We start from the raw sequence: 15,659 nt of genomic DNA, 5'->3' as shown, positions 1-15,659 counted from the left end.
CCCCCCCCCCCCCCCCCCCCCCCGTAAAGTTCAAGATAAAGTTAGCTTGTTTGGCTTTCCACCTGACACTCTTGACTCACAGAGTTTGTAGTCTGCTAAAGTAATAGTTAGCATTTCCCCTTCCAGCCTTTCTGGCTTCTGGACTTCAAAATCATGCTCCCTTCACCCTTTCTTCAGCTCCCTTTTGTATGTTTATTTTCCCTCGTTATGTGTAGTCTCCTTGAGGCCAGGAACTGTCTTTTTTCTCATATTTGTATACTTACTTCTTAACAGTAGTGCCTGACACATAGTAAGGATATAATGAATGCTTGTTTCCTAAAACGTCCAGATCTTTTTTGAACTTCTGTCTAGCAGTGCCCCTTCCTCATTTTGTACTTGAGGAGTTGATTTTATCTGAGTCTTCTCTGAATCCAGCTGATTCTATTATCACCTAATCCTTATCTCCATTTCCTTAGCACTACTTTTATCAAGATCTAGTTAATTATACAATAGACAAAAAAACAAAACTACATAAACTATATCCACAGCATGGTCCCATCTACTAGTTTAGTAATCCTGTCATCCCCCCCCCCCCCCCAAGGGAAATTCGATTAATCTGGCATTCTTTTCTTTTTGGCGAGGCAATTAGGGTTAAGTGACTTGCCCAGGGTCACACAACTAGTAAGTGTGAAGTGTCTGAGGTCAGATTTGAACTCAGGTCCTCCTGACTCCAAGGCCAGAGCTCCATGCGCTGTGCCACCTAGCTGCCCCTAATCTGGCATTCTTGATGAACCCCTTGCTGGATATTTGCAATCCTCACTTCACTTTATAGAAGTTTGATAGCCATTTCTTTAGTGATTTCTTCTAGAATTTTACCAGGAATTGAAGTCCAATTCAGTAGCTTGTAGTTTACAAATTTTTCTTTCTTTTCTTTTCTTTTTTTTGAAAATTGGGACATTTGCTCTTCTCCAAGTTTGTGGTGTGTCTTTACTTTTGTATGATCTTAAAAAATCATTAACAGAGGCTCAGGAATTATGCCTGTCAGTTCTTTCATTAACAGCTAAGGGTGTAGTTCACTTGGGCCAGGTGACTTGAACTTCATCGAGGTGTTCTTTTACGAGCTTATTTATTTTGAGCATCAAATCCTTGTTAATTCTTTTTGTTTCACCACTTCTGGTGTAAAGGAGATTCTCCTTTGTAGAGAAAACAGAAGTAAGACGGGAATAGCTCTACTTTCTGTTGTCAGCTATCTTCATTCTATCCACTACAAACAATGGTCCTATCTCTTTTTGATCTTTTTTATTACTTAAAACAAAAACATAATCTTCTTGTTTACCTTTGCGTGTTTTTCCAGCATCATTTCTGAGCTTTTGCATTCCTTAGCTATTTAATAAAACTGTGCCTCTCTTATAATTTAACTCTGTTAACCTGGCCTTGCTTTTATCTTCTGCATGTTTCCTTTAAAAAAATTCTAAGTTTATTTATGAGAGCTCTCTGAATCTTTGTCAGTCTCTTCAGACAATCATTTTTTTCTCCTCATTGGATCTTTTCCTTGTGTTAAAAATTTTTTATTATGAGTTTTTCTTGTCTCCTGGACTAACCTGCCCTGAACTCTTTAACGTGTTTTCCCAAAATCTATAATTCTAGACAGACTAAGTCAAGGTCTCCTCAGTTTAATTAAACCTTTTTATGTGTCTTCATTTTGGACTTCCTACCAAGATTGTTGCCTAAACATGAGGCAGGTTGTCCAGCGCTCAAACACTCTAGCAAACCCTAAAGTTCTCAGTACAAATAATTATCAGGAAATCCAGTGAAAAATTACAATATGTGACATCTTCCATCCCAAAAGTGAAGTCAGCCAGAAGCCTAGGAACAATAGGAAATGTACCTTTCCAGCAAAAGTGAGTGCCAGTGTGGCCAGACAACACTTATATAGTCCATGAAATTGTGTTTTCAAGGAAGCAAGAGTAGAGGGCTCTGAGAAAACCCCAGAATGTTAACTTTGGAAGGCTTGAGGAGCAGTAGTAAAGCTAAGCATGGTGCCAACCAATGTGTGCCAGAGTGCTCAGAACCGAACAACCTAGACCCGCAAACTCTGAGGTTTCTAACATTGTCTTGAAACTCCAAGATCTAGGCTTATAAACAACAGTTACTTAACCCTGTAAAGTTGAGTGTAATATACTACAGGGGGGCAGCTAGGTGGCTCAGTGGATAGAGCACTGGCCCTGAAGTCAGGAGGATCTGAGTTCAAATCCGGCCTCAGACCAAACACTTGACACTTACTAGCTGTGTGACCCTGGGCAAGTCACTTAATCCCACTTGCCTAAAAAGGAAAAAAAAAATATACTACAGGAAACATAGACATTGAATGAAATAGAGTACTGTAAGTAAAGTGGATTTATAGTTCCCAGGATCCATGTCCAAAACAATCTTTTAATTCCCAGGTTTTCACATTATAAACAGTTTCTACTGTGACTGCCATTGATCTATAGAGATGAGATAATGTAAAGGTTTGAGTTGTTTTGTAAACAGCCTACTGGGCTTGTGCAGTGTTAAGTCAGCATAATATTGCTAAAGTCAATGTAAACTTGTGAGGCTGTTGCTGGCAAATTGCCTTCTTTGTGTGCTTCCATATAAATCAGGTGAGCACTGATCAGTGAGGGGGCATTAGGGAAATGCGTGTATGTCTGCCTCAACTGGCCCCCATTGAGGCTTAGGGGGAATGTACTACCTGGAATGCTGTGTGTGTCTTTATCAGCCCTCATCAAGGCTTGGGGGATATTTGTCAATATGCTTGCCTCAACCGGCTCCCATTGAGTCTTAGAGGGCAATGGGACTGTGTGATGCCTCAACTCACCCCCATCAAGGCTTAGGGGAATGAGATAGGAGTTGTGCTCCTAAGTTGGGGTTGCTGCCCCATTCTCACTTGCCCCTGTGAGAAGAGTAATTAGGGGAAGTTGTAGGACTTGGTGCTCCCATTATCAGCAACCCATTTGAGAAGAATAAGAATAAATAATTACTTAATCCCTCTGAAGCTGTCTTCATGTCCTTCTGGCTGCCCAGATCAAGAGAGAACACCTGTTAGAGGCTGGAGCCCAAAATCTCTGGTGATGTCTCCTGTGCTTTTTTGTGTTAGAAGGACTTTCGAGTATTTCCAGTGAAATACTTGAGAAGGAACTTTGAAAGGGGTTGGAGGGAGAGGGAAGAAGCATTTATTAAGCACCTGTTATGTTCCGGATATTGCACTAAGCAGTTTACAGATATTCTCATTTAATCCTTCCGACAACTCTAGATGGCAGGTGCTATTATTGTCCCCATTTTACATCTGAGGAAACTGAGACAGAGATTGAATGAGTCATCTGTGGTGTCATAACTATTAAAGGTCTGAGGCCAGATTTGAATTTAGATCTTTTTGACACCAGGCCCAGCACTCTATCCTCTGTGCCATCAGAAAGCTGTAAAGAAATTACAAAAGATGTGATTTCAGAGAATCCTGAAAATCATATAATTAAACAAAGTGAAGTGATCAGAACCGAGAGGACAGTTTATACAGGGACAACAATAATGTAAAGAAAAACAGCTTTGGAAGACTTAAGCACTTTCTGCAGATTGAGGTTTTTTGTTGTTTTTTTTTTAAAGACATGGTCAATGTGGGAATTTGCTTTTCTTGACTTTACATGTTTGTAATGAGTTTTGTTTTTCTTGCTTTCTCAATGAGGTATGGAGTTTTGGGAGAAAGAATGTTGACCTTAAAATAAAATTTAATGAAAAAGAACAAAGACTTAAGGCAGTGACCAACTGTATATCGCTCTGTAATGAAACATGTTCTCCATCTCCTGATTAAGGTTATGGTCATATAAGAAGCAAAGAAATAAGTTTTTATTTTTACAGCACCACATGGATTTGTTTTGCTTAACTTAGCTTATTTGTTACAAAGATTTTTTTTTTCTCCGTTAATTTGGCGAGGGTGGGAGGGTAGAAAAAAGAGGATTAGCAGTAGTGATGTAAAAAAGGAGGGCCATTTGAGACATTTTAAAAAATGCACATTAGAGAATAGAAGGAGAGAAAGAAGTTTAGACAAGCAAGATAGTTTAAAAAGTAACATGTGGAATTTATTGTATGCTTAAAAAGCATATTATCCAAAATGGATATTCACAATTTTCTTATAAAAATCTTTTTCTGTTCTGCTATATCTATGGAAATATGCTCCTTTTTTGTGTGTGTTTAACTTAAGAATTAAAAAAGAAAGTATTAAAAAAAATACCTTCTCTCTCTTAGCAACTGTACTAGTCACTGGGCATACAAAAACAAGAAAGAACAGCTTTTGTGTCCTCATGTAATTAATTAGTATTGTTGGGGAAGGGAAGAAAGGGGAAGGTACGTCACATAGAAAAATAAGAAAATGCAAGGTAATTTGAGGCAGGAGACAGCAGGAAAGTGTTCTAGGAAAGCTAAGCCTCTCGAGATTTGTGACTACTTAGGGGCAGCTAGGTGGCCCAGTGGATAGAGCACCAGCCCTGGATTCAGGAGGACCTGAGTTCAAATCTGGCCTCACACATAACACTTACTAGCTGTGTGACCCTGGGCAAGTCACTTAACCCCGTTGCCTAACCCCCCCCCCCCCCCCCAAAAAAAAATTGTGACTACTTAAATAAAATTGTCTTAGCTCATCACCAGGTTGATCATGGCTGTGGTAGCTCTTGAACACCTTCAGATAAGTTACAGTGTCTGTGTCTTTGGTGGAAGCCTGCACACTGATGAAATTACATATCCTTAAAGTATTAAAGGACTTCAACCATGGAGCATTTTGGAGCTTGAATTATTATAGTGATAGTCTCACAAAAACTAGTTGGGAGATCCAGCAGTATGGAATACTCTCAGGATAAAGAAATGATGATAGAGGATATTAAGCCTATTTTCATATTACAAAAATCTATTAAAGTGCAATCCTAGGAGAAAGGATGAAAATTATTTGGCTTTTAAGCTTATGTGATATTTTTTAACTTGAGCTAACATCTGTCTAATCTAAAGCATTAGGAAATAGAATGTCATAGAGGGCAGAAATTTTTTTAGACTTTCTCCTAATTACTTGCTCTTGAAAGAATCCTCTTTTTAGACCAGACACTAAAAGGCAATACTCTTTTGAATCTTGGTTCTTGGATCCTTCCCAGTGTGATCCAGATGGACAAATTACCATGTTCTTATAAAAAGCTTTGGCGATAGCCCTTACCATTTTAATTCTTAGAAATGATACTTCATTTATACTTAAATATTTAATGCACTATTAAAAGCAGAGGTTAATTGTGTAAATTTTAGGCCCATAAAAGTAGGTAGCAGCTGTTAGAATTTCAGTGGGCCACTCATTCAATCAGCCTTTTACAATTTGAGGTTATTTCTAGATCAAATTTGGAGACATTTGTAATTAGAATTAGATTAAAACGTAACAAAGATTTGAGTATTTTCGGGTTGATGTGATACAAAACTATTAGTCGCAGGAATAGGTTCTCCTGGCTTCTTAATGCAGGAAACTTTTTATTAAGAATCCTGACATTTTTCTACATGATGGGTTGGAATGTTTCAAACTTGTCTTTTAGGTACTAAATTTTAATCTTCACTTATCCACTGTTGGGGCTTAACTGCATTTTAACTGCAGGCCTTGCTAAGGATAGTCAACATTTTGAAACTAGCCAGGATAATATGTCTTACTACATCTTTTATTAGAGGTAATAGTCTTCATATTGCATAATGGGAAGTACAGTTTCATAGAGTTGCATGTAGAATTTTAGTTTATTTAGATGAATATTAGAAGATAAATGTAAGATTTTTCAGGTGTTAACTCTGCCTTTAAGATTATACTAGTTAATTTATTAACTATCCTTAAATTAGACATTTGCTTTTTTCTAGCCATAGCATTTCTTAAGACTTTGACCATGAAAACACTTTGGGATTTGGATTATATTGAGGGTGGTTATAAATGATTGTTTGGGGGATCTCAGTATATGGAATTCTTTGTCACAGGGCAAAGCAAGAGCCTCAGAGAAAATTAAGCCTATTTTCATGTTGTAAAATTGGTATAACATTTTAATACATCATTTCATATCTAATATTTTAGAGAACAAAATATCGTTAGCAAAGGAATCTTTTCATAAAGACAGCAGGGAGTGTTCCAGAACACAATTGAGAAAAGCTGAGCTAAATTCTTTGGATGAATGCTTGGCAAGTCAGTCCTGTCTTAAATCCATGTATTAAATAGGAAAAACTTTGGGCTTTAATCTGAGAATTCTCTTATGTCTGTTTCCCTAGTGAAGAAAAGTCACAGGTAATAGATTTAGTTGTTTTAATAGTATGGTCCACAAGGCTCTACTGATTATTGTGACTGATAAGAATGAAGCAGTGAGGATGTCTGCTCCTTTTGGTGTATAAATAGTGTTGCCAGTGTCTTTCCTCATATTTTCTGAGAGAGAGTAATAATTTTTTCATTTCATGTTTAACAAAATTAAATAGCACCCTCAAAATGTAATAGCCTGACTTGACTAACTTGTTGATATTAGCACATCTTACACTGGTGCAGATTTCATTCCATGGTTGCTAGATTTGGGTATTTGACTGGACTACTAAAATAGTCTCCCAATTGGCTTTCATGCTTCCAGTCTCTCCCTTCATCAGTCTGTCCCCCATAAAGCTCTGAAACTCTTCGCACAAAACAGATTTAATCATGCTATATGAGCACATTTTCAACCCTCTTTTGTCTTTCTCAGAGAAGACTTGATATTCATTTTCTCACTCCCACTCCATACCTTCTTCAGTGTTTTTATTCTCTTCTCACATACCCTGATTATGAGCAAGTTCCACCCCCACTTCTTCATTTCTGGGCATGCAAGTATATTTCTTTACACTGTCCCTTGTATCTTTCCTTCCCTTCTTAAAACTTTCAGAACAGAACCAATCCAACCCTGCATCTATGTCCCTTTGAAAATACTTAGATTTGGAAGACATCCTTGTATTTTCTTTCCCTTTTAGGATGTTAACACTCTATCATACAGCTCCAATCATAAAGCTTTCCAATTGCTCAAATAAATTTACCTTTCTAGGTATCTTTGGACTCTTGTGTTTGTATTTCAAAGTTCTTATTAAAGGTGCCCATAAATTGGAGAACGACTAAACAAATTGTGGTATGTAAATAATGGAGTGTCACTATGCTTTAGAAATGATAAATGTGATGAATACAGAGGAGATAGAAAGATCTACATGAACTGATTCTGAGTGAAGTAAGCAGACCCAGGGAAACAATACACAAAATGATTACAACAATGTGACTGGAAATACCAGTCACACACAGAGATCAAACAGGAAGAATATGGCAAAATTAAAAAAATAAGGTATGTCTAGAATAAGGAGATATGGCAGGAATTCCCTAATTCACTCTATGGAGATGGCCGGTCCACAGATGATGCACATTACATGTGTTTTGGCATTTTGTTTTTAATGTATTGATTAGTTGTGCTCATTTTCCCTTTTTCCTGTCTCCCTTTCCTCTTCTTCCCCTCCCTCCTCTAAATTATTATTATTATTTTGTGTGTGTGTGTGTGTGTGTGTGTGGGATGACTCTGGGAAAAGGTCAGAGGAGAGATGGGGGGAAGCTATCATGATGCAAAAATAACATCAATAAAACCTTTAAAGCTTGCTTTAATCTTTTCCTTAGAAATTCTTGAAGTTCTCTTCCATTAAAAGTTCATTTTCCCTTTTAGTATTATTTTTGCAGGGTAAGTTACTCTTGAGTAAGTCTGTATCTTTTGCTTGTGGAATATTGTATTCTAAGGTCTCTCGTTTTAATAAAACTGCCAAGTCTTGTATGATCCTGACTGTGTTGGTAATTAAACTGATTCTTTCTGATTATTGCATTATTATTATTATTATTATTTTTTAACACCAAAACTCTGGATTTGGCTCTGATATTCCTGAGACTTTTCTTTTTGAGATTCCTTTCAGAGGGTTGTTGATTGATGGATTCTTTCTATTTTTACTTTACTCTCAGGTTCTAAGGGACTGGGGCTGTTTTCATTTAGGATTTTTTAAATGCAGTATCCAAGCATCTCTTACCTCCTCTCCCTCTACTTCCCTCTCCTGCTTTTCAAGGAGTCCAGTGATTCTTAAATTATGTCTCCTTAACCATTTTCCATTAGTTGTTTTTAAATTGGGTATGTTATGTTCTAATTCAGTCATTTCACTTTGTTCTATAATGTTTTCTTGCCGTCTCATGGAGTCATTGATTTATGTTTAGTTTTCAGGGATTCTGTTTCTTGGATAAGGTTTACCAGTTTCTGTGTTAAGTCATTTCTTCTAGTTCTTTTCTTTAGACTTATTTTATTTTTCATTTTAAGACCTTGTAGAAAATCCATTTTTTCCCCTTTTAAGTCTGTGCTTGTAGTTAGTTATTGTGGAGTTACTTCCTCCTCATTTGGGCAAATATTTAGATTTGTACAATTCTCGATACAGACTGGTATTTTCTTTGATTTACTCAGCTTTCCAGTTTTAGTTTTTGAATTAGGACTTTGTGCCAAGGCCAGGCATTGTCCCATGCTACACTTTGGGTGGGATATTTGCTTGGTTTCCCTGTAGATCACCTGGGTTCACTAGACTCCCGTGAGTCTTCAGGATTTTCAGAGCCTTCTATGATAATTTGATACCTTTGACCCTCTGGGCCTAGGCTCATGCTCTTGGTGGCTTCCAGATTTTTCTGTTTCATGCCTTCTGACCTTCCTGGAACCTTATCACAGTGGCTTTGCCCTCGCTACCTCAAAACTCAGAGATTTGTAGATTAAAAATGTCTCTGGCCAATTTCTCTCACTGGAGAATGCAATTTTGTTTGCCAGTATTGGTGCTGGTTTTGCTAGTGCCACTCTTTCTTGTTGCCTATATACTTCTCCCTGACACTATACAGTTCTTGGATGGAAGAAGTCATTGTGGTTTTTCACTGGGATTCTGAATCGTTATTTATTTGGTCTCGCTTTAATTTCAGATTTTTGACTGAAGCAATATGTGGGAGCTGGGTACCATCATTTCCAGTATTCCCTCCCTCTCCCTACCACCTCGGAAGGAGTCCTATTCCATGTAACAAAAATTTTAAAAGAAAAAAAAGTAATTCAGCAAAACTGACATCACTTGAGCCTGGCAATATATGCAGTGTTCCATTCCCTTAGCCCCATTTCCCCAACCCCTACTTCCCACTGAAAAGAGAGGGGTGTTTTTTTTTTTTCTCTCATACAGTGTCAAGCCCTGGTCGTTTACTTTAAGGTTTACTTCAGCGGCTTACCTTCTCCAAGAAGTCTTCCTTCAAAGCATATGCTCTCTTTTACCTAAGGGAGAGAGCTCGCCTTTCTCAGTTACTGCAACCATTGTTCTCTTAAGTTTGAAATGTCTTTGTATTCTGTTTGTGTTCATCTTGAAATCAACGCTAGAATGTAACCTCCTTTTGAGAGTAGGTTGGACATGTGTGTGTTGGTTTGTATGCCCAGGGCCTAACATAGTTCTGGGATTTGTTTTTGTATTGGATTGAATTAAGGTTTGAATGAGATTCAAACCTGAAATTTTTTTCTGCTAATTTTTTTTCAAAAACACATATTATAAGGTTGGATTAGTGTCCTTGGGTAGCTTAACTTGGCTTTCCAAGCCTAGTAATAAAACAAGATTTCAAATTGTGGCCAAATTATTAACTAAAATGGAAGTACTGGACCAGGAAAGCAATTGAGTGCAGTTTGTTTTGAGACCCTTAAAAATGCTGCAATCTGCATAGATCACAAGAACACCAGCTCAAGTGCCAAAATTACTAGCATTAATTTTCTTTCCTGGAGGTTTCCAGGTTCATAAGACAAAAAATGCTGACATAACACAGAATTAGCATTTGTAATATTTTAGATTAGAGCACAGATTCATTTGTGTATGCATAAAATGGACTACATCAATCCATACCTAAGAAAATGTAGAGAAATGGAAACATTATAGAAAAATTAACTTATATCTTTCTGTGTAGCCTTAGTGAGGAGAGAGTAAAGAAGAGGGTAAGGTAGTGGAGTTTGATGAGTTGATTCCTTAGATGTGTGTGGCCCACTGAGGCTTTTTATGTTTCAAATGATAACTCCTTGAGAGTCTCTCATGACCACAAAGATTAATCTCTCTGAACTCAGAAGTGAATCACTGTGGCATATTAGCTGTCTGGAATGATTCCAGATATGGTTCTTTTTTTTTTTTCCTTGGTAATAACTGATGTGAAGATACATTGTTGCTTGCCTTCCTCTTCCTGCCTTCTAACCTCTGGTATTTTAGAATCTCTTTAGAGGAGATAATAACTGACCATGTCGGCACAAATATCAAATGCACTTACCATTGGTGTATTGACCTTGGTGGTTGACCCATAAACTGAACATTTATACACTTTGAATTCTTGTGGTCTTTTGGTCAACAACCATAATGAGTAAGTAATATGTGAAACATAATCTTTTGGCCTGATTTATAGCTGCCTCCACTAAATTTGGCCACTTTTAAGGGTCATGACTCTGAGATAAAAGTTAACAGATCTTTTATTCCTCTTCCAGAATTAAGCATTATGTTCACTTCTGTCTTGTATCTATAAAGGATTTAATACTCTCCTAGAAGAAAGCAATTAATAGTAGCTTGCTTTCTTTATTACAATTTTTTGTGTAAAATATGGAAGGACCCGGGTATTAAGGGTATCTTTTAGATTTTTGTTAAGGTTTAGCTTATAGCTCATACCCAGAATGGTTTTTTTTTAAAACAAGTATTTTTCCTTCTTATTTCTTTCCTGATCATTGTTTTCTAAAACTTTCTAGATTTTTTTTTCATTCTTTCCTATATAGGTTATAGGAATAGGAAGCGAGGAGTTGAAAAGCTCTTTGCAGTTAAGAAGCTAAAAATAGGGAAATTCAAGTACAGTCCCTTTACTGCCATCCAGAAATATTTTCTTCTCTCCATCTCTGTTCTCATTCTCTTAGTTTCTGCTGCATCTGTTTTTCTCACCACACTTAGATAAACCCATGTTTTTATTGATGTGCTTGCTTTTCTACTGGTACAAGCTACAAGCCTTCCTGTCTTTCTATCCTTTGTGATTAACACTGTGTTTTTCTTTAAATCCTCTATAGATGATTCATCCAAGTAACTGGAGACCTTCTGCTTCCCTTAATATTGCATGGGGGACCAGTGGAATACTTGCACTATCCAACTGGTTTATTCACCTTTTGTTACATGACATTACATTACATGTTATTGAAGAGACCTCACACAAAATCATCTCTGTGTCATATATTGTCAAGGATACCATTACTAGATGAATAGGTCATTTTCACAAAAAAATTTTTTTTTAAATAAAACAGGTGTATTCTCAGTTGACTTGTTTGGTAGGAGCAGGAATATAGAAGGACCATTTGATCTTGTACATTCTTTTGAAATCTTCCCCTCTTTTAAATAATATGAAAATGAATCTCAGAGTTTCTTACATATTGTCAACTCTTGCTCATATTTTTCAGTATAAGTACAGTTCTTTCTCTTGATTTCATAATTTTCAGTGTCATTTTTACCTCTTTAATTGGGTACTGAGGTGCTGGAATCCAGATGTAACAATTTCACTCTCATTGAGAATAAGTAGATGATGTTGAAATAATCAGCAGACAGTTGACATTTTATGTTTTATTTATTGTCCTTCCAATTTGATGTATAAGCACTCTTGGGAAAAGTAGGTTTTAGCTTGGTCTAACACTAAGTTCCTTACAAGATTATTTTCACTACAGCTGCTTTTTACTGCCTAACGAGGTGATATTATTTAAAGTTTTTTGTTAACCTCTGATAACACTTTGCAAAAAAAGTTAGCTTAGGCATGGATAATAAAATATTAATTAGTTTTATCTCTTTTGGTCTCTTGAAGGTCCTGCATTGCTTAGAATAGTTGCTTTGTTATCAGTTTTCAAATTCAGCGTATATTTAACTCAAGCTGAGATTTCTTTAATGCCATGGTGTCTTCATCTTTTTCCTTTTTTCTAATCTGGTACTCAGTGTGACCTTTTGCCTCTAAACAATCTCATCTGACTACACATAGCCCAATTTGAAGTGATTACTGCTTTGAGAACTAGTTATTTCTCGTCAAGATATAGTTAAATTATTTTTTGTTATTGGTGCTTGCAGTTTCCAGTACTTTCTTATACACTCTAAAATTGTAAAGACTTGAGGTTTCTTAGTAATAGGCAAGTTTTGGGGCCTTTTTATTTCTTGTTCCCAAGCTAAATTTTCCTCTTCTACATCCATCTTCACATTAAAATCATCAAATATTAAGGCATATGTTGACTTAGTTTGCAGGATACTGTCAGGTCTTACATTGAATTTTTCTGATTCTTCTTCCTTTGCCACAGATTTCTATGGTGGTCTTCAATGTAATGGTTTTAATTAAGCTCAATTGTGAATTAAGTGTCCTGAGAAATGTTTTGGTTTATTGAAATCTGTAAAATCCTTTGTCTTTGTTCAAGGAGAATTTGTAGATCTAATTATAAACAAACAAAAACATCCTATCATCTAGCAGCCAACTTTGTGGCAATAATATATCTTAATTTTAGTTTAGCTGAACTATTCCTTTAATTGACCATCTCTTCTTAGGCCTGTATCTGAAGCCTTTGAGTCTTTATAGAAACTTGAACAGAACTGGTGCTTTGCTTGGATAGCATTCAAGCATGTAGGCCTCTTCCTTATTGCAGTAAGATATTATAATGGAACTTTGAAGATTTGTGTTTTTAAAATACATTTTCATTGATTTAAAAAAAAAATAAAACACCACACAACACTGCCTAGATTTTCCTCCTGTATCCTTTCTTTGTTTTCCTAGCTAACTTTCCCTTGTAACAAAGACTTTTTAAGTGGAAGAGAAAAAAATTTAGCAAAATCAATCAACACATAAAAATTGTCAAGATTTTTCTTAGAAATGCTCATTAAAAGGCTTAATGAAGGTAGATTCAGATTAGAGAAATATATTTTAGATTTATCCATGAAAATTGTTTTTAGCACTCCATTAATTGGGATCTAGCTTATATTTTCATTGGTAATTCTCCTCTTATTTGAACTAAGTCACCATAGTCTAGTGTTTAGATGAATTAGGTGTTTATATTTCTGAAGTATCTTTACTTTTCATGTCTTTGTATCTAGCAGGAGTCCAGTCCTGTAAGTAGTTTAATAAACTTTTACAATGAAGGCATAAGTTGTTTGATATGATATTTTTTATATGAAGACTGCAAAAGTAATGTTGTGCTTTAAAACTTTTAATTCTTCTTTGTTGTGTATATTGTGACAAATTTTCCCAATTTGAATCTTGGGAAATTTTTAACGTGTCCCCTTTGTGACCTGACACTTGTTCTGTTACTGGTGGAATATAGACTGATTTTACTTTCGTCCTATACAAAATTAGGAAGGTAAATGAATGACAACAGTAAAAGAAGAATAACTAACATGAACTCAGAAACTAGATATGAAATGCCTTATCTGGGTATGGAGATGATCTGTAGCAGTGGTCCCTTTCCTTAGCACAAGATAAGTTACCTTAGCCTTTCACTTCTCAGATTTCAAAGACCACATTTGTTTTTCCTAACCAAGAAAAGATTCCAGATGTGTGTTGTTTTTAAGAAGTTGCAGAATCAGAAATTATATAAAATCCTGTCCAAATTATCCTGATTTTTTTTTCTTGCTTTAAAAAGCGAATTTATTGTATTTGGAATTAACTTGGACTGTTGTTGCTGTAGAGGTGTAGCTATCACTGACAATCTAAAGCAGTCAGAGTTTGCTAGCTGCACAAGTTTGCAGGAATCCTGTCATTTAAATGCCTACACTGTTTTCTAAACCCATAATTTGTTAGCTGGCAATGGACAGGACAGTTGTTTTTGTTCTGTCTACCAGTTAAGGTACTACTATCCAAGAAAGGCTTTTCAGAATATTATGTTTACTTTTACATGAAACTTCTTGGTAGTTGGTAAAATGAATTCATAACAGGTTGGATTTTAAGAGTTCTAAGTAGTCTGAGGTTTATAGACTCCAGATTATGGAGTGAATTAACTTTTTTTCTTTCAAGTAATTTTTTTATAGGTATTTTTTAGGGGTTTAGGGGAGAGCTCAAGCAAGTGACTGCTCTTACTCTGACATCTTGGCTCTGCCCCCTCAGAGGGAATTACTTTTGCAGAAGTCGCTATTTTAAATTATTCGTTGCTGTATTATCCCTTGCTTTCCTCCAAGTAAGGGATTATGGGTTAATTATTCCTGTAAAATTCACCTTGAGCTTACAACTGCAAAAATTAGTCCAATTCCAGCTCAATATGAAGGTACAGCTTTAGTGGGATTCTACTTTGAATTAATGTAACTAGATTTGATTTGCTTTATGATGTAATTTCTTAATATTTTTAGATGATAAAGCAGATTTTCTAGATGTGCCCTCTGTTGATACAGAACACAAATCGTATACATTTTTTTCTCGTAGGTTGTACCCAAGATACTAAAGGCCTTCTTTAGGTTGTTCAGTTCCAATCATAGTTTGATTCATTGATCACTGGGCAAAGACCTCATTTAGAGAGCCAGTAGACAGTTTTTTAAATGGTGTAATTCTTACTACCCTCTGCTCCCTTTTCTGCCATTAAATCACCACATTGTGAAAGCTGAGGAAGTCAAACGGTGATTCATTTTTATTTTTTTCTTTTCATGGGTTGCCATGGCCAAATAATTTATCATCTTTGTTGCCAACCATACTAGTGATGAAACTCTTAGCTAAGTTATCTCTCTGGTAGCAGCCTCAGTCTTTGCCAGAGCAATATTTGAAGCCTTTCCAACGTGGTAGAACCTGCTAGAGCTTATACTCTGGTGTGGTAGCCTTCAAGAATCAAGGGTCACCTCTGTGCCACAAAGAGGTATCAGTCAGACTTAGTGGCAGATTTATTTAAAAAGTCAAAAATAAAAATAAATTCAACTTTTTTTCCTTTGCAGGCACTTGCAGCAAATGCAGGAACGGGGTTTGCTGTAGCTGAGCCTCAAATTGCAATGTTTTGTGGAAAGTTGAATATGCATGTCAACATTCAGACTGGGAAATGGGAACCAGACCCAACAGGAACCAAGACCTGTTTTGGAACAAGAGAGGAAGTTCTTCAGTATTGTCAGGAGGTGAGATGTTGGAATCATCTGTTCATTTACCTTACTGCAATTTGGGGTTATATATAAATAGGCATAGGTTTTAAGTACCTCACTATTGGTCACTCAAATCTGACTTCAGCCCTTTATTACTGGGTTTATTATTGAGCCCTCATAGGAGCTTTAACTGTGTACTTTAAAAATTCTATTTTGGGAGCAGCACTTTTGCAGTGTATCCCAGAGTGAGGGTGGATAGAAGCTCACTTTTGCTACGTTGTTTTCACTCCAGGATTATTGAAAAGGGTTTTATAGTGTAAAGATGGCCTGGTTTGCAGAAAGCCCCCATTGTTGTGTATTGTAACAGGTGGTAGTGGTTAAAGGCTTCCAACTCCTTGTCTCAGCGTCTAAAGGTGAAATCAAAAATAGCATTTAATGTAGAAAATCTTATTTGTTGGCCTAGAAAATGATTCATGGGTGTGTGTGTGTGTGTGTGTGTGTGTGTGTGTGTGTGTGTGTGTGTG

The 15,659-nt window shown here is 36.3% G+C and overlaps 1 protein-coding gene across 1 annotated transcript in view; it reads left to right on the top strand.

Annotated features, from left to right (window-relative positions):
• APLP2 (amyloid beta precursor like protein 2) overlaps positions 1-15,659 on the top strand; it is a 91,168-nt gene that overhangs the window by 35,217 nt on the left and 40,292 nt on the right. Inside the window, exon 2 of the mRNA XM_027877556.1 lies at positions 14,998-15,171. Coding sequence (XP_027733357.1) covers positions 14,998-15,171 — 174 coding nt within the window. The remainder of the gene's footprint in view (positions 1-14,997; positions 15,172-15,659) is intronic.

Source organism: Vombatus ursinus, unplaced genomic scaffold (genome assembly GCF_900497805.2).
Source record: "Vombatus ursinus unplaced genomic scaffold, bare-nosed wombat genome assembly UNPS02014813.1, whole genome shotgun sequence".
Taxonomy (NCBI): Eukaryota; Metazoa; Chordata; class Mammalia; order Diprotodontia; family Vombatidae; genus Vombatus; species Vombatus ursinus.
The sequence above is the reverse complement of the archived record's forward strand: the minus strand, read 5'-3'. Positions and strand labels throughout refer to the sequence as shown.